The following is a 19,587-nucleotide window of genomic DNA, read 5'->3' as shown; positions in this document are numbered from 1 at the left end:
GTGGAATATTACAACAATTTTAAATAACTGTTTTTATATGTAGTCCTGTGAAAGAAAAGCTGCATATTTCAGCACCCTTTGCTCTACAACATTTCATATTATTATCAATGTTGAAAACAGTTTAAATGTGTTTACTGTCAGTTTTGATCAATTTAATCCATACTTGCTAAATAAAAATATTGCCTCTAAAATATAAAATCTTACTGACCCCAAATGAACAAAGAGTGCTAAAAGCTGCTGTAAAAGTGTTGCTCCTTGTTAGTTCATGATAATCCATTAACCAAAAATTAAACCTCACTGTAAAGTGTTTAGCAAATTATGTATTGTGATCGCTAATGCACTGGTCACTGACATTCAAATAAGAAATAAAATTAAATCTGTTTTTTGATTTAAGTATTTTAGTTGTTATCACTGGTTAAGATATGTTATAATAAAAGTCATTTATTAAAAAATAAAAAAAGCATTTTATAAATGTTGGTACTTCTTTGATGGACATAATTCATGTTTCAAATAACAGCCAGTTCCTTAAATAGTCAGTTCCGTCAATATATATTCCGTCCTCTTCAGCATCGGTGAACGTAGTATCCTGTGATGTATCCAACAATGTATTTAACTACCATCACAGTCAAAGATACTACCGCTTTCATTACAATGCCAAGACATCCGGTGCACAGTCTGTTATAGAGACTATATGGGCACAGATGTGTTTGACATGAGTTATTTGATTGACTCCAATCAGTTATATGAAATATATAGAGTAGATTCTCACCCAATCAGTCTGGACTGTGAATGTGGCACTTGCATGTTCATGTTGTCTTCATTCCAGCGGTTGTACTGAACACTGGCCTCATTGGACTCCATTTCTTCCCAGCTCTCTGCTCCTCAGTCAGCTACAAAGCAAACACACATAAAATGGAGAAGCTACCAGCAAACTATTTAAACAAAAGCTTATCCTGCTACTTTTCACTTCAAGAAAGTGTCTTTTGGAGAGCTTAAGACTGTATTTACTTTCTGGTTATTGATGTTGCTGTGTCTTGGAAAGTTAATCATTCAGTAATCCATAATAAAGAAGAGTTAATGAATAAGATAAAGCACTGAAGTCCAGTGTACATAGTATATACAGCTGCTATATTTTGTATTCATATCCAATGTTTCACAGAGTTAGTTGTTTTTCCCAAATAGCTAAAGTATGTACTGCTGTAATACAGTTACAATCAAGATAGTTACAGATCGAATGACTATTTTGAAGATTTCCCTACTTTATCTGCAAATTTGTCGCGAATCAAAGCATAATTTGAATACTCACAGGTTCTCAGGACATCAACTGGGCAGTCAATCATTTCTAAAGAGCAGTGGGTCCATGAGGTCATTCAAGTAAACCTTTGCTCACAGCCTGTCAGAAATGAAATCCCTGAACCTATGCTGGTTGAAAAAAACAGGTTAAATAGGATTTTATTATGCAGGACTAAATGTGAATAAATAATTATTTCATGAATAGCTTTGAATAAATGACATTTGATTAAATCCCTGAAGAAGTGGACACATGTTCCGTTCCTTAATGTCAATAGTCTGTCTCACCTGCTAGTTGTAGTTTGCTCAGAAAGGTGTCATTTATTTTGCACCAAAATAAGTTATTTTACCTGTTGTCATTGAGTTTATTTGAACTCTTTCGTCTTGCTACCAACATACTGTCTTACTGCATATAAGTAGTCGATACATACAATATCCAATCCTTTGTTCTGTTTTCTTTTGTAAGTTAGTGTGGCATTATGGTTTATTGTCGCGTTCTTCTTCCGCTCCAGTAGGTGGCAGCAGACGAATGGACATATAGCGCTGCTGTTCTCTTACAGATCACAGAAGAAAAGTGTAAACATCCTTTGAGGAGTCTTTTATTAAATGTGTGTTTATTTGTGGATGACAGACATTTTTCCAATAATCGGACTGAGTGTATTACAGTAATAGTTTTCGTTTTTACGTTTTTTTCTGAATACAACACTCAATCAGACGTATTCTGGAGCAACCATGCATGATCGCTGATATTTTAGAAACGAGACGCTCCTCTTTTCATTAAAGGTTGTTGCATATATTTTGGCTACTTCACTATGGCCACTCTGACGAGGCAGGACCTTAATTTTGGCCAAGGTAACGTTTAGTTCATTTGTAAATGTAATGGTTTCAAATAACGTCATTGTGAATATTTCTATATATATTTGTCGTTTTCAGTTGTTGCTGACATTCTGTGTGAGTTTTTGGAAGTGGCCATTCACCTCATCCTGTATGTCAGAGAGATTTATCCATCTGGTATTTTTCAGAAAAGGAAGAAATACAACGTGCCTGTGCAGGTAGTGTTTTTAAGATCTTTTCATCATGCTAATTCATCATGCAATGGGAAAAGAGAAACAGACAGAAAATGTTGCTGAAGGTATTTGACCACTTATATTTAATTTGACAGATGTCATGTCATCCTGAGTTAAATCAGTACATTCAAGACACGCTCCATTGTGTCAAGCCACTGATAGAGAAGGTGAGGTTTTTATTTCATATTTGATTAAAAACGGGCTAACCAATATGACTAGAATGGTTTGCATCTGAACAGTGCGTAATTAAGACTTGTTTTGTGCTCTTTGTTTAGAATGAGGCTGAGAAGGTTGTAGTGGTGATCATGGATAAAGAGCACCATCCAGTGGAGAGATTTGTGTTTGAGATCTCACAGCCTCCTCTGCTGTCCATCAAGTGAGTGACAGTGGATTTAGTGATTTAAAATCCAGGTGAAATGCATTTTTCTGATGTGTGTGTTGGGTTTTGCGGTGTCAGCTCAGAGACTCTGCTGTCTCATGTGGAGCAGCTGCTGAGAGCGATGATCTTAAAAATCAGCGTATGTGATGCTGTTCTAGACAACAATCCTCCAGGTAGGAGCTCAGCTATTACCACAAAACGATCGATTCCAGTAATTTAGCTCACACTTATTAAACAAAGTTTTAATAGATTTACATTTAAATTATGGATTTTCTTCCACTCTGCAGGATGTACATTCACAGTGCTGGTACACACCAGGGAAGCTGCCACAAGAAACATGGAGAAAGTTCAGGTCATCAAGGTGTGTTAAAGCAGCTGTATGTTTTAAACCATATAATATATATCTTTTTTTTGATCTTGTCTTTAGTTCACTCTGTTGACTTGATATCTCTGTGAACTGCTGGGAAACCTGAAAACAAAAAATTGTGTTCTCAGATGTTCCACAAAAAGATGCTCTACATGCAAACCTGATGTGAACTCTTATATAATTCCTTCTATTGTTTTCACACTTCCCGTACTCTTGGCTAGATAATATGCACTGACTTACACTAGGGTTTCAATTCTTGTATTTGCTCCTTGAACTTAAAGGGATAGGTCACAAAAAATAAAAGTTCTGTAATCATTTACTCACCCTCATGTCGTTCCAATTATAATTCCAGTATGACTTTATTACTTCTGTGGAACATAAAAGGAGATATTTTGAGAAATATCTTAGTGTTTGGTGACCAAGTCAATGTTCACCAAAACCGTTTGGTTATCAACATTCTTCAAAATGTCTTCTTTTGTGTTCTGCAAAAGAACAACATATGGGTTAGTAATTTATGACAAAAAAAGTAAAATTCACATTCTTGTCTTATCTGTTTTGTGTATATTTAACAGGATTTTCCATGGATTGTAGCAGATGAGCAGGAAGTTCACATGGAAGAGGCAAAACTCATTCCTCTCAAAACGATGACTTCTGATATTCTCAAGGTGAGACATTCACAGCTCTTCTGTACAGAGAGTCAGATTTCATTGCTTCAGCTAGAGCACAAATGCTCTAGGATATTTCTCAAATCATGCTGCCGAACATGATCATCAAGTTTGACCCAAACTTGTTCATGCAGCTCAAGCGCTGCTGTCAATGTGAAAGAGGAATTAAATACTGACATTCATGTTAATCACATCACATTTTCGTTAAGCTTGTCTTGCAAGATTATCACATGACATTTTTTTTTCTATCTGCCTTTAAACAGATGCAGCTCTATGTAGAAGAAAGAACGCTGAAAACTTGATGCTCTGCAAACATAGGAAAGCATCTGCGGGTGTTTAGCACAGGAAGCACCTTTTTTTTTTTTTTTTTTTAAGTTAACAACATACTTAATTATAAGTTACGTTAGGATAACATGGCAGAAGTATATTGAACTGGACTGTGCATTTTATTAAGTAGAACTGTCAGTATATCCGTATCTTTTGCCTTTGTTTTATTTTTATCACATATTTGCTCAAGGTATATAATTATTTTGAAATTGTCCTGTTTTATTTTTAACACAATTTTGTGATCTTTCACTGCTCATTTCTACCTCTGTCGTGACTCCAGATACATGTTTACCAATAAGATGTGGAATTATTGTCTATTATTAGTTCATGATAATGAAAGCATCAACTAATATTAACTGAACCTCATTTTAATGTGTTTGCCCTAATAAAGTCAAAGACAGTCACAAGTGTAATTCTGATTTATTGGTTTAATTATACATTTTGAATTCACAAACATTATTTTGATGCATTCTTTTGACATACTGTTAATCATTACATCAAATTAATAAAAACAACAACAAAAAATTGGTTTATAAACACTTAAGTTTTCTTCATAACTTTTACAATAGGGCAGTGGACTTTAGTTCTTAGGATGCTTTGCATAGGACTGGATAAGCAGAACCAGAAAGCACATTGTTTTTTTGTTTGTTTTTTGCAAATATTAAACTATTTTTTCTTCACAAAACCTCTGTACAAATTCTTTTCTGTTTTTTTTTTTTAGCAAACTCAATGGTCCACTGAGAAATCAAATGCACGGGATTTTCCAAAGGAAATTGAGACTGGATTTTTTTTTTTTTTTTATGTTGACAACAGGAATGTTTTATGTCATTGGTAATATGAGGAAAGTTTGAGCTGGATTGTGTTTTATTAGGTATAACTAGTTTCATTTTTATCAAGTGTTTGCGCAGTATTTTTTTAAATTGTCTTTATTTTTAATACAATTTTATGACTGCTCCATATTAACTAAGTGAGAATGGATGTAGTTGGGAAGCACACAAAGAAAGTTAAAAGATTACACATTTAAAACTGCTTTTACATTACATTAGATTCAAACTATGTTCTTTAGTCACTATAAGCTTTTTGTCAACATTCTATTTAAAAGGATAGAAATGTTCTGTGCATAGTATGGAAACGGTTACTCTCCACAGTATTGAAGGATCCCTCAGGATCGTAGGGAGATGGCTGAGTATTGCTTGGCTCTGAATTTATTCATTTTTGGGTGAGCTATACACCTTATTTTTCAATTTGGAAGCAAGTCATTTTCTGGTAATGTGTGAAACCTCCGGTTCATTAGCCGCTGTAGGGAAATAATGAAGTGCAGTAAATGGTGAAATTATTTGCTTTACAAACCATTGTGTTCATAATTAAGATAATACATTAAAATAATATGGTAAGACACACCAGTTTGCAATATCAAGCAGCAAATCAAGCTGTTTTGTACAGCTAAAAACAGCTGGTAGTGGATGACACCTGAAGCCAGACCCATAAAATCTACAAATGGTAAAGTCCTGTAAGCCTGCTCTTACGGGAAAAATAAGGTGGATCTTTTTAAGAAAACATGAAGAAAAAAGGTTTCATGTCTACTTTAGCTATAGTCATTATCCCCATAACTGACAGGAAGTGAGAAAGTTTGTGGGATAGGGTGTTTAGTTTTAGTTTTAGGGTAAGTCTCTCGAAACTGTAACATGCAACTCTACACCAAGTCAATTCACATCTTGGTCTTCCATGTGAAATATTGTAGAGCGGCTTTCTACAATATAGATGATGGACCGTAAAAAAGATGGACAACACATCTCTCTTTCCTTCTACTGTTGAATAATAAAGCCAAAATGTCACATATATGGCCACAGCACTGATCTATACATATATATATATATAATATAGATGTATATATTGAATATCTTCTCTGTTATAGATCAGTAGGCCACAGTAATTTTGTGCTGATGTACTGATGTCATTTGGAGCCAGACTTTGCTAGAAATCATGAGTTGGAGCTGCAGAATTAAGGTCCTGCCCAAATACACTATATTGCCAAAAGCATATCCCGCGATCCAACAGAGGATAAGAGGTACGGAGAATGGATCAGATTTTATAGGGAAAGACAGCCTAGTTAAATGTTTAGCCAGGTCACTCTTGATTTTTGAGCTAATCAATCATGTTAACAACTTTACAGCACTTGTTGTGAATTTCACTGACACTGTAGAAGGGTTGCTTTGTGAAAATCTAAATCTAAATGGTTAATTATAGATCTAGTAAGACAGAAACTCACCTGTTCCCCACTCATATTGGTCTGAAAAGGTAAAGAGGTGTTTCAGGTCTCGGGAGACTAGCGTAAATTGACCAACAGCGCCATCTGCTGTTTTGGAAAAGAAAGTTGCTCAATTGCACATGTGAGAAAATAAGCCCGCACTCGTGTGAGAAAATCAAGCCAAGTTTCCTCATAAAAAGGCAAATGAGTCTCACAGTTGTAACACACAATACATATATTTGTCCCTACCTCTGCATTTTCTCTCAAAGAGTTTTGTATTTGAAAATCACTTTGCGTTTGTTTGAAAGTCGAGTTTTTCTTTGCAAAGCAGATTGTGTTATGTTAAGATCAGTTGGTCAAAAAAATTAAAAAACTTCTGTTGGGTAGTCATCAGTCATGCTGTGCTGTTGCAATTTATGACAAAAGAACAGTTTGCTAGCATACTGCCATATTCTCAATTCCATCTCGTGTGTGATCATTCATGGTTACCATGTTAAACTTAATTCAAGATTTTAATATTTAAGACTTAATATTTACTTGGAATTCATTTCAGTGCATTCAGAAACGTACTTTATATACTTTTATACTAGTGCTGAATGTCAATAAACTAAATAAACTTTCAATCTTGAATCATTTGGTTTAGGAATTTAAGGTCAATCAAGAGATTCACCAACAGATGTGGCTTTAACGAGATTTAAATAGTAAAATGGAATATATAACGCAAAATAAAGATGTTCTGCTGTGGATACAATATTAATGTCAAAGATGACGTGAGCAACATTCTGAAACATAACTTAACTGAAACCAAATCTCACTACAAAACTGAAAGAACGCTTCATTTTGAAAAGACTTTGAGATCAACCAGCGTCTGTGAACAGTGTTTTGTGAAAGCAAAAGAAGTGATATCACTCTGTATCCGCTGGTAAGTCGTTTAAATATTTTATTAACGAAGAAAACGCATGACAGCCTTTAACTTGCACGAAAAAAATGTTGTTCGGATTTTGGAGCCATTTGACAAATATGGACCAATATAGTAGGCTATAACTGCCTCCCTTTTCTGCTCTAATCACTGGGTTTCTGTATATTTTCTGTATGGTAGGCCTATGTCGTGTTATTTCTTGATTGCCTTCACATTTTCACCGTTTTCTTAAGTGAAAGTGATATTTATCTATCTGCTCCATTGTTTAAAATGTCATTTTCGCAACCATCATTTCCCTTCCAGAGTGCTATTAAACACAATATGTATCTGATTTAGTTGAAACGACACTGCAGTGGACATGTTTTGATATTTCAGAGAAAATGCTAAAAATGACAGAATTCCCTTTCATATATGTCTAAAGCTAGACACTGTGATTAGACTAATAAGTAAACTTACCAGAGTGTGCTTATTTCCTATGTATCTGCAAATTGAAGAAACACCCAATAGACAATAAGATATAGTTAAGTCAAGCCATCTTTACTTATCTAGCACTTTTAACAATACAGATTGTGTCAAAGCAGCTGTACAGTGTTAAACAGGAAAACAGTGTGTTGAAAATGCAAAAGGATAACAGTAAACACTCAATTTTCAGTTAAAGTCAGTTTATCATTATTTCAGTGATGTCATCATCCAGCTCAGTTCAGTTCAAATAGTATCTGTGCAATCAAGTCGCTCCATCTGTAACAGAAATGGAGAAAAAACCTTGGGAGAAGTTTTTACAGTCTATGGGAGAAACCAGGCTCAGTTGGGGGGCAGTTCTCCTCTGGCCAGACAAAATCAGCAATTTAATTTCAGGATGCAACAAAGTAAAATTGTCCAGAGGACTTGTCAGGTTCCTGTGATCTTGAGCTGATGGCCATCTAGGTGACAGGTCTTTGCAAGGGATCTGTCTCTGGGGCTCATCTAGTTGACATGGTCTCCGCTGAAATTCAGGGGTAGAGGTCATCTCTACACTCTAAAAAATGTTAGGTTAAATACAACCCAGTGCTGAGTAAAATATGGACAAAGCTTTGCTAGGTCTGGATCCTTACTATCTTTGCAATCTGCTCCTTCCTATTCTCCACCTCGTTCATTGCGGTCCTCTGATTCTCGCCTTCTCGCCATCCCCCGGCATCACCTCTCTTCCATGGGGGGGCAGATCATTCAGTGTTGTTGCCCCTAAATTATGGAACTCTCTTCCCAGATCACGCTGTCTTGCCAATAACCTGTCTGAATTTAAATCGCTGCTCAAAACTCACTTCGGAACATTACCTTTCTTAAGTTGATTTCTGTTTATTCTGTCTTATCTACAGTCACTCTATATCGGACACTCTATAGGCCTATGTCTGATTTTCTCTTTACTTTCTGTATTATTGTTTGATGTTATTCCCACATTTCTAATGTTTATTGTAAAGTGTTCTTGAGCTCTGGAATGGCACTATATATATAAAACTTATTATTATTATTATTATTATTTAGGGTGCGAGTGTGCTTGTTATACCACAGTGTTCTTAAAGCAGAAAGGAGCAACCATATTTAGAGTGCTAGAAAAAAGAGTTTATAGTTTGTTACATCATACAAGTTTTTCTGAGCTATTGGATATGTTGAGGATTTGAGACAAGTCAGGAAGATGATTTACAAAGCAGTCTTTTGTGGTAAAAGTGTTGGTTCTACCATATTTTTAACAAGGAGTTGAATTTACAGCTTTAGTATACACAAGACTAGATAATGATCTAGATATCATCGCTCTGCTGCAGAATTTGAATGCCTTTAACATCAATTCCATGTGGCAGTATTAAATCTAGAGTATAATTTAGACTAAGAGTAGGTCCTGCCCGTGTTGTCTAACCCCAGGAGAGTTCAGAATGTCTGTAAAAGCTGATCCCATTGCATCTTTTTCATTATCAACATGGATAGTAAAATCACCAACAATTAATACTTTATCTACCAGCTCTACCTCAGATAGAAAATCTGGTAATTCTTTGATAAAGTCTGTATGGTTCCCTAGCCCTTGGTGGCCTGTATATAGTAGCCAGTACAAACGTCACAGGGGATTTATCATTAACATTTATTACTCAGTGTTTCTCAACCAGGGCATGCATGTGATTTGCAAATTAGTTTCAATGTTTAACAACCACAGAGTGAAAGTTTATAATTTGCGTGTGTTTCTAAGTCTTAACATTCAAGCAATTTTAACTTATTCAATTCCAAAAAGAGGCAAAACTCAATTCGGTACACACAAGCAGTTTTCTGTGTATGCATACAAACTCAAAGTGAGTGCTCAATTTATAAAAATGTTTTCATAATTGTAACATACATATTTACATACATAATTATTCAGGTGTGTGTGTAATAACTTGCGAAAACTTGATGCTACAGCAGCACTTCGTCGTCGTCATGTTGTCTGATGCACTCAACCAAGCTTTCCAACCACGGCCTTGCCCTTCCCCACCATATGCTCCCTACTCCCCAACCATTTAAATTTCCATAGGCGGAAATTATTTTAATGATATTCTAATGGACCGCTTTGTGACATCGCAAACACCGGAAAACAACGCTGTAGTCCAAACGAGCCGTTCATTGTAGTTCTTGAAAAGGGATTTCCCTTTGGAGTGGACTTTGAGATTTGTAACTTTGTAGATCTTTTTTATGCCCAAACATACACACTACACACTGAGTAAAATTCAAAAAGTGAAAAAGCATAATAGGACCCCTTTAAATGTTAATCAAACAACAAAACACAGCTTTAACAAAGATGAATCTACATTTAATTTATTCAGTGAACATGTGCAGTGTTATTTTTCATTTAATTATTATTTCTGTATCTGAATACTACTGTTAGACATTATTTTATTTGTAACTTTGTTCTGTTTATTTTTATATATTTTGTATATTTATATTTATCTGCTTGTAATTTGTGTGTTACTGTTTTATTACTTACTGTTCACTTGTCATTTATAATGTTTGAACTTTATTAGTTAGGCTGGTAGTTTTTACTTTGGCAAGAAGTACTTAAAGTGTTCTTTAAGATGGTTTTGAACCATCAGCTTCATCTTCATGAGGCAGCCCAGAGCAGGTAGACTGCAGGGCCTGAGCAGTAGTGTTTGTGTGGGGTGCTACAATTTTTTAAAGAATCTGAAAGGGTGCTGTGACTGAAAAAAGGTTGGGAAACACTACTCTCTCTAGACAATGTTATATGAAGCACCATTACTTCAAACAAATTATACTTGAAACCCGACCTCTGAGAAATACTGAAAATATTACTATAAAGTGTAGCAACACCTCCCCCTTTACCTTTTGGACACGGCTCATGTTTATAACAGTAATCTTGGGGTGTAGACTCACCTAAAGTAATGTAATCATCTGGTTTTATCCAGGTTTCTGTCAAACAGATCACATCTAGGTTATGATCAATGATTGTATAATTGATAAAAAGTGCTTTTGTAGAAAGGGATCTAATATTTATTAACCCAAGCGTTATCATTTATTTATCTGTATTATATATGTTGTTTATATGTTGAACATTAGTTAAATTGTTTGGTTTGGATGTTTTTTTTTTTTTTTTTTTTTTGTCCGGGGAACAGCCACAGTCTCTATAGATAATATCTATATGAAATAGTGTCTATGTGCTGAGAATTAACTGACTTGTGTAACATAAGGGTGGCTAGCAGACAGTCACACTTTAATGTTATTTTTAGTGATCTCCGACTGTGTCACGTTTATGTTCTGTTTTGAACTCTGTGTTATGTTCATTGGTTCCCTTGTCCTTTTGTTCTGGTTCCCTCCACTTCTTAGTTCACATGGTAATTATTAGTGTCTCATTTGTGTCAGGTGTGTTTATCAATCTTGTCAGTGTTTCCTATTTAAGTCTGTCCCTGAGTTTCTTTCACTGTTCAGTCACTGTTGTGTTTTGGCTTAGTTCTTTGCTCCTGCGTTTTCGATTAAAGTTCACCATAGTAGTAGAATCTCCTGCATTCCTGTCTGTTCCTGTGCCCCGAGAAGCTGTGACAGACTAGTGAAATCAAACATCATTAGTGCTGACATGAATAACAATTTTACTGAATATACAATAAGGTTGTTTTTTTTCTGTTTAGAATGCATATGTCTGCAAGAAGACTGGAAATATGACCTGTACAAGATTTGAGTCTTGAAGAATCATGAATTACTGTCACCTCGTCTCCCTCCTTGCGGTTTACGGTTATGGTACAAGAAATAAGACCATTCAACTAACATGTGAGACATGAGAAACTTATGCTGAAAATGGAACAATGCCAATAGAATGCAAGAAATGTTACCTGATTGCTCACATTAACTGAACAGACTAAGATCTATAGACAGTTACCATGTTCACTTTATGGATTACTATTATAATTATTGTTCCTCTTAACTATGAACTTTGTTCCTGCGGATGTGCATATACAGAATATGAGTTTGACAAGCTTTGCTGCCCCATGTGTGCTGCAGGTGAGACTATAGAAAAATGTATAGCATTATATAGCAGTTTTTGTGTTTTACTTAACACTAAGTTTGTTTATCTTGTTAAAATATATTACTTTAGTAAACTTAATCTTCTATGTTTTGCCATAAAACATTTGTTTGGTTTAAATAAACAAACCTATGAATTATAGTATAAATTATAAAGTTTTTTAGGGTTTTCAAATCTTTCAAAAGTCAAATATTGTTCATCTAGAAACAAAATACAAATTTCATGTGTCTATTCAGGAAACCATGTTCTTTGGCACTGCACAGATGACACCAGCACAACTTGTGTTCCATGCCCTGAATTCACCTTTAGTGATGAACCCAGTGGCCTCATGAAATGCTTTCCCTGTACCATGTGTGATGCAGGTAATCCCTTTAGATCTGCTCATCTAATTTAATCTGCCAACCATATTTAAAAATTTGTAAGTGAAAGTGCAAATTAGATTTATGGTGAATGATGTCTGTGAGGGATAAACTATACTTGGAACAGTTAATCTATTGTAGATTAACAGATAATATATCATTAATATATTAACAGTAATATATTTAACAGTTAATATATTGTAGAAACTTAATTTCCTGTAAAGCTGCTTTGCAACAATTTGTATCATGAAAAGCGCTATACAAATAAACTTGAATTTAATTAAATTGAATTAACCCAGTGTTACCCTGAAAATATTATAATGATTGAATTAAATATGAAATTGCTTCAAACGCAACTGTAAAACTACTAAAATACTAAAAGAAAGTAATTGGATGCATGATGGTGTCTACTCGTTCCCATCTTAGGCCGAGGTTTAAGACTGAGTAAAGCATGTACTCAGACGTCAGATACTGTTTGTGGGCCAAAAGAGAGATTCTATTGTGTTGACAAAAAGGAAGGCAGCTGCATTTCAGCAGTGCCACAGTCTGAATGTAGCCCTGGACAATTTATCAAACAAGCAGGTAAATGATAAAAACTTATTATACAAATATACATGGACAGTGGATGAAGTACTGTTTATTATTATCTGTGCTATAGTCGCATCAGAAGAGAGTTTTTAGACAAGACAAACACAACAGTTACTGTTAGTGTCATTCATATGTTGACTGTCTCTGCAGGTACTGGCTCCACAGATACTGTGTGTGCTGACTGTACAGGTGGCACATATTCAAATGGATCTTTTTCATCCTGTTTACCACACACAAAGTGAGTCTTAGTGTTTTGTGTGTGTGTGTTGATTTCATTTTTCAACAACTTTAATTCTGGTTTTCATTCACAGGTGTGAGGCCATGGGACTTATTGAATCAACTCCAGGCACACATTCATCTGATAGTGAATGTGGAAATTCCTCTACTCCTACAATAATCGTTGCTCTCAGTGTTGCAGTTGCTTTAATATTAATCATTGTTGGAAGTGTTTTCACAATCATACATATTCAGAAGAAGAAACAATGTAAAAGATCAGGTAAGCTTTATTCACTTTAAAATCTTTTGTAGTGTAATGTCATGATATCTAGTTGTTTTGCCTAATGTACTTTTTTTCAACAATCGTATTAAATAATATGAAACAAATAAAATGGAATGTATATGTGCATGTTGGCTGTGTTATACATGCAGGGATGAATATGTTTATTTGTAATACATATTTGGTATGAAGGAAAAGAAAGGAAATGTGCTATGTTTTAAATATTTACCATAAATGTTTTGAAAATGTGTTTTTTATTTTTCACAGTTAATCAACTAGTGTATGCTTACAGGATGAAAAATTACAGGATGTGTACTAAATAGAATATTAGATTTTAATTGTGTGATAGTATTCTTGTACACTGTAGTTTGACTGAAAGTCATGCAACACACATTCTTCATGCTTGTGCAAGCGGAAAAGTAATGGGCTTTTTTCATTGTTTTCAGTTGTTGGTGGCACCGTGGCAGGATAAAGTCCTATCAACCTGGAAAAGACTGAAATTTGTAGTACACTCAGAAATGACTTGCACAATCTGACAAGTTATCAGAGCTGAACTGTAGTTGTTGGAACAACAAACAGCCCTTGAATCATAACCAACGAAACCAGCAAGTGACTTTGCTATGATATATGTTATGATATCATGGTGTTGCATTTAGATGTAGTGTTAAAATTATATTACCATGTTGTACTGTGTATACGAAAATAATAATATGCAACAATATGAATATATGAATATGAATATGAGCAAACATTAAGATGTATCTGTTATAATCAGGGCTCTGAACCGGTTCAAGGAACGAAAACTGGAAACGAACAAAATTTTGACTGGAACAGAACCGAAACAGAAACGAAATCAAATTTTATAGTTCCGAACAGAATCGAAAATTTGAAATGGCCGTTAACCGGTTAATAACGTTATTGTATCATTCCATTTGATATTTGAAATTTGCTGTCAAGCAATCAGGAATTCAAGCAGTACAGACTATGCAAATGTGATGCTGACGCATCCAGCCGCGCTCAGCTGTGAACTCTAGTCGCAATGGCAATGAATTCTGCTACCATCTGTTTTAATGGGAGGAAGCAAAATCTGACAGGGTAGCACAAATCGTCAGAACACCGGCGTTAGAGTTTATCCGAGACAGTGTAAGATGGATTCAACAGATCTTACGCACCTGCAGCGCTTCTGTGAAGGGAGAAAACACAATAAAAATATAGGCTTACATAAAAAGGAATATGTATATAAATATATTTCACGTAAATCATTGACAGATTAACAAAACGAAAGGAAAAAAATAATAATGCAGAGTTAGGCCTACGGTTCATTGTGACGCATTCCAGCGTTCTCGGAAAGGAAAACGAGACGGCAGAAAGTAGTTTTCTTTATTTTGCAAAAGCTTTACAGTTTTATTTGTTTTTCAGTCGCTTGACAGTTTTGAATGATGTCTTGCATCTGTATAACCAACCAGCGTTGGTATGGCCATAATCGCGCTGGCGCCTCACCAGCACAAAGACACATATTTGCGACATTGCAGCCAGTTCATTATCAAAATAACATACAGTTAAAGGAATGTGTAAAACGTTTACAGTGCTCCATTGTCCGATCTGTTGCGTTCAGCGTGACCACCGCCTCACTGTGCTGTTATTACCGATGTGAAGGATGATGTTTTACATCGATGAAAGTAAAAGCCAATAAATTATATTTTAGTAGATACGTCGAGAATATGGAAACATTTGGATTCGTGCAGAGTGAGAGAGGTAGGCATCAGTTTCACCTTTAATTTGTTTTTGATTTACTTTTTTTTTAGCCTTTTATAGTAGCCTAACTGTTTAAAATGTTTATAAACATTTTTGATTTACCAGCATTTTAGCCTACATCATTTCTGAATAGTATATAGCCTAACAAAATGCGACGCAAAAGCGTTTTTTTAACAATTTTAAATATTAAATATCATTAAACATTTTAAATATCTTAAAAATACTTTTAATGTCTTTAAAGCATTAATAGATTTTTTTCTTTTGTTTAGTAGCCTACATTTAGAAATTTCAAAATCTAGAAAAGATGATGCTCTATTGGCTGTGACTAAGCGCAGCGGGTTAAGATACCATCTCTTTCTGTATTTTTTTTCTTTCTTTTTCTTTTCGTGTAAAGAAGACATTGTACTTTATTATTATTATTATTATAGGCAAAGACAATTTAAAAAATAACGGTATTAACCGGTTAACCGGTTTCGGAACGGTACCAATACAGAGGACTGCAGGAACGGAAACGTTAAAATATCGATTCTGCTCGGAGTGAACCGATTGACTTTTTCAAGCCCTGGTTATAATCACTTTCTGCACTTGTTAACAAAAATACTATGTTCATGTCATGTTTGGTTTCTGTTCCTTGTTTGGCCTGTGTTAATTCCCATTTCCTTTTCCCTGTTAATTTGTTGCTACAGCCTACCTTGTGTCAGTATACTTCCATACTAGTATAGGTGAAAAACAGTACGTGAGTCGAGTAGTATGTCCAGATTCATAAAACAGTATGCGAAATGTACCTGGATGATTATTTCTGCCGGGATTCTGAAGTATGCGTTCAATGAACACTTTACTATCCCATGAGGCCACAGGAGAGGATTTGTTAATCATAGTTAATAGTTAATCATAGTTAATCATAGAGGATAGTTAATTATTTGTTAAACAATTAACCCCACCTGTTCCTTGTTTTCTCCCTTCGCTTAGTGTATATCCTCAGTTTTAGTTGTCCTTTTTCTGTTCTTGCTTGTATTGGGTTGCTGCATTTCTTGTGGTCTCCTTGTCGCCAGCGTGATTTTTTGTTTCGGGATTATTATTGTAATAAAGTTAGACTGTTGTACATAGATTCTGCCTCTACTCTCCCTTCCTGCAACCAGTGAGACAGTCAGAGGCAACATGCCCATTCAAACCAAGGGGGCACGTGCCCCGTCAGATTTTTGAGCCAAGTGGATTTTGAATGCAGCTTCCAAAAGACAAAAAAAATAGGCAAATAATATTTTCTATATTTGATACCATCACACCGTTGTGATTAGTATAGTGCGGCACATCATCAGCTGCCATATATTCAAATCTGCATTGGTGCTTTGGCGCTGAGCCAGAGACAGACGTGTTTTTATAGCGCTGCACATTATAACTAATCATACATGATACTATTGAGCTTATGTATGCAATAGCCAATCAGAGGCGTCAGTGTTTTGTAAAGTGAGCGCACTCGCTGACTAAATCCTGCTCTCTGGTGAATTCTCTCATCAGAAACAACAAAGTGCAGATGTGCGTACAATGTAAGATATTCATTTTATAATGTAAACAACTTAAAGGTGGGGTATGCTTTTTGTCAAAAACACTTTAGAAAACTAAGTCGGGCCAGTACCAAAACAAACTTGTAGATCAGTGCACATGACGGACATTAGCCGAGCCGAGCGACGACAGAAAGATAGAGATGGCGGATAAAAAAACAAAAGAGGAAAACGTCTGCGGAATAAAAGAAGGTCTACACCAGACGTCTACACTGGACGCAACAAAGCAATCCTTGAAACAACATTTGTTTTTAAAATGTCTGTTTTTGTTCAAAAGGAAACAGGAAATGGTTTAAGTGAAAACGACAGTTCAAAAGGTAAGTATATCATATAGACAAAGACATGCAAGACACAGTTATTCAGCTTATATACATGATGAGAAACTTAAAAAATACAATATTAGATTTGAATAATTATGTGAATTATATAATAGTTTGCTCTTCTATGGTTTGACTGTGATAAATTAATGCAAAACATTCTTTGTGCTTCTGCAAGCTGAAAAGTAATGCTCCACTGTTTTTTCAGTTGTTGGCGACAGGAAAATTGTTGAACCGTTTGAAACAGAAGAACAAGTCCTGACAACCTGCGAATGACTACAGTTTCTTCACTACTCAGATATTTCACTACATTTACTGAAGGAGTTATCAAGCCTGAAATTTAGCAGTTTGAGCCACAGTCAATGAAGCAAAAAGTCAAACAGCATTAAATGATTTTGCCATTAATCAATTACTAATGAAATACTGTGACAAGCCTCAAAAAATAATAACAGTAATATTGAATATAACAACAAAGTACATGAGCAATCATATTACAACTGCATTATCGCTTTCTAAAAGACACTTGTTTACAGAAACAGTATTTTGTTGCTTTTGCACAATTAAATATTTTTGTAAGGATTATTTAAATGGGTAACACTTTAGAATACTGTTCCATCATTAATGAATAACTACACAGGAACACGAATAACGCAATATTAGCACTCTAGTAACTACTAGTAACTAACAAGAAATTATGATTAATGAATTAGTAAGTAATAGTGCTTAGTTGAATGTATATTAGCTAATCAGTAACTATTATTTTTTCATGCCTTCCTAAGAACTACTAAGAACTTCTGTATACAGGTTCATAATTAATATGAATAATACATAATGTATAATTAATTCTAAAGTAAAGGTCATGGTAATCCACTGGTAATGACTGAAATCATTTTGAGAGTTTTGTAAAGCATTAGATAATGATTATTCATATGTTACTACATCCTTCTAAAGCAATTACAATTTTTTTGGATCAGTATTCTAATGTGAAGATCGTGATAACTCCCTAGTAATTACTGAAGTGATTGTAAACTTTTAAGGATTTTGTAAGGTCCTGGTTAGTAATTCATTTTGGTAGATTTGGTAACACTTAAATCATTACTAGTGGGTTACCGTGATCTTCACTTTAGAATACTGATCCAAATAATTAGTAGTTTCTTCAGAAGGATGTAGTAACACTTGAGTCATTATTATCCAAAACCTTACATATATCTCAAAAGCTTAAAATGACGTCAGTCAATATTAGGGAGTTATGATGCTTTTCACTTTAGAATACTGATCCAAGTAATTAGTAGTTCCTTTAGAAGAATTTGATCATTCTTGAGTCATTACTAGTGGGTTACCATGATACCATTTTAGAATTAATTATACATTATGCATAATTCACATTAATTATGAACCTGTATACAGTAGTTCTTAGTAGTTCTCCAGGATATATAAAAAAAATAGTAGTAATTGATTAGCTAATAGTGAACTACCAGTTTCAACTGAGCGCTATTACTTACTAAATCAATAATCATAGTTTCTTGTTAGGTAATAGTAGTTACTACAATTTTAATAGTGCATTAGTGACTTGTTCCTGTGTAGTTATTCATTAACAAAGGATCAGTATTCTAAAGTGTTACCTTTAAATGTATGATAACAGCCTCTTTTTTTAAACCAAATCCGCCATCACTTAAAATTTTAGCCTATCTGTGTTTTTGTTATGGTGCTTTAATTATCACATTTTGTCAGCTTCAAGGGCAATAACAGTATTCTAGTATTGTACATCAGGGGCTGTATTCTCATAATATTTCATTTTACCATTAAGAGTTCTCTTAAATATCAGTAAAAGTTAGGTAAGAGTCTCCTCTTAAAACCTATTTACAAAGCTGCTGAGAGCAACTTTTTCTAAGAAATGGAAAGAAATCTTAGGCTAAGAGAAAGGGCGGGTTTGGCCTTATTGCTATGGAAGATGTCAACAAGATTACTAACTATGGCCATAGTGATTGTCAGATGGGGGCTGGCTATCTGTCAGTGATTCAGTCATAGAAATATTGTATGAGGTATCATATTGCCATATTCAAATAAAGGTTTTTAAATAAAAGTGTTGACATATTAAAATAAAGTTTTTAAAATGTAAAGTGTCACTAATTAAACAAGTATATGTTCAACTAATTATCAGTTACTTACATATCTGTATCTCATAAACAATTATCAGATATGCAAATAAGTAGAATTTTAATTAACAGACTAGAATAGTCATGACTATTGTAAGTCATTGTGCAAACTTAAAAGAAAACCAAACTGAATTCAAGAAGGACATAATTAAAGGGAAATAATCATGAAATGTTTCTAAAATGTTTGTTATGATTTTACGATTGTTTGTGATTTGATCGTAGATTTAGGAGTCCTCTTGTTTTAGCTGGTTTTACTCTAAATATAGAGCAAAAATTTAGGAGTCCTAAAATTAGGATGGATGCACCCATTCTTTTTTTAGAAGTTTTTTTAGAAGACCTTGGACATGATTTTCTCGGTACGCCAGCTTCAGGAAAAGTGTGTGGAACAGCAACGCCCATTGTACATGGTGTTTGTTGATCTGACTAAGGCTTTCGATTATGTGAGTCGCTCTGGTCTCTTCCACGTTCTGCAGCGACTTTCGGCAATACTCCAAGGTTTCCATGATGGGATGCGGGCAACCGTACAGTTAAACGGTGCCCGCTCAAACGAGTTTGATGTCTGCTGTGGAG

The 19,587-nt window shown here is 34.7% G+C and overlaps 3 protein-coding genes across 3 annotated transcripts in view; 2 read left to right on the top strand and 1 right to left on the bottom strand.

The window, feature by feature from the left end:
- Positions 1-861, bottom strand: part of LOC306848884 (centrosomal protein of 104 kDa-like) — a 46,468-nt gene extending 45,607 nt beyond the window's left edge. Inside the window, exon 1 of the mRNA XM_079383668.1 lies at positions 770-861. The gene's annotated coding sequence lies outside the window, so the exon portion shown is untranslated. The remainder of the gene's footprint in view (positions 1-769) is intronic.
- LOC306849709 (uncharacterized protein) overlaps positions 1-19,587 on the top strand; it is a 919,849-nt gene that overhangs the window by 726,828 nt on the left and 173,434 nt on the right. The window lies entirely within an intron of this gene.
- Positions 1,843-5,051, top strand: LOC306849348 (mitotic spindle assembly checkpoint protein MAD2B). Its single transcript, XM_079384305.1, has 8 exons — positions 1,843-2,142; positions 2,224-2,342; positions 2,453-2,524; positions 2,633-2,733; positions 2,815-2,909; positions 3,024-3,097; positions 3,676-3,768; positions 4,032-5,051. The coding sequence occupies exons 1-8, from the start codon at positions 2,103-2,105 to the stop codon at positions 4,068-4,070; spliced, it is 633 nt and encodes a 210-aa protein (XP_079240431.1). The 5' UTR covers positions 1,843-2,102; the 3' UTR covers positions 4,071-5,051.

This window comes from Barbus barbus, assembly GCF_936440315.1.
Source record: "Barbus barbus genome assembly, chromosome: 29".
Classification (NCBI taxonomy): Eukaryota; Metazoa; Chordata; class Actinopteri; order Cypriniformes; family Cyprinidae; genus Barbus; species Barbus barbus.
This window is presented reverse-complemented; position numbering and strand designations above follow the sequence as displayed.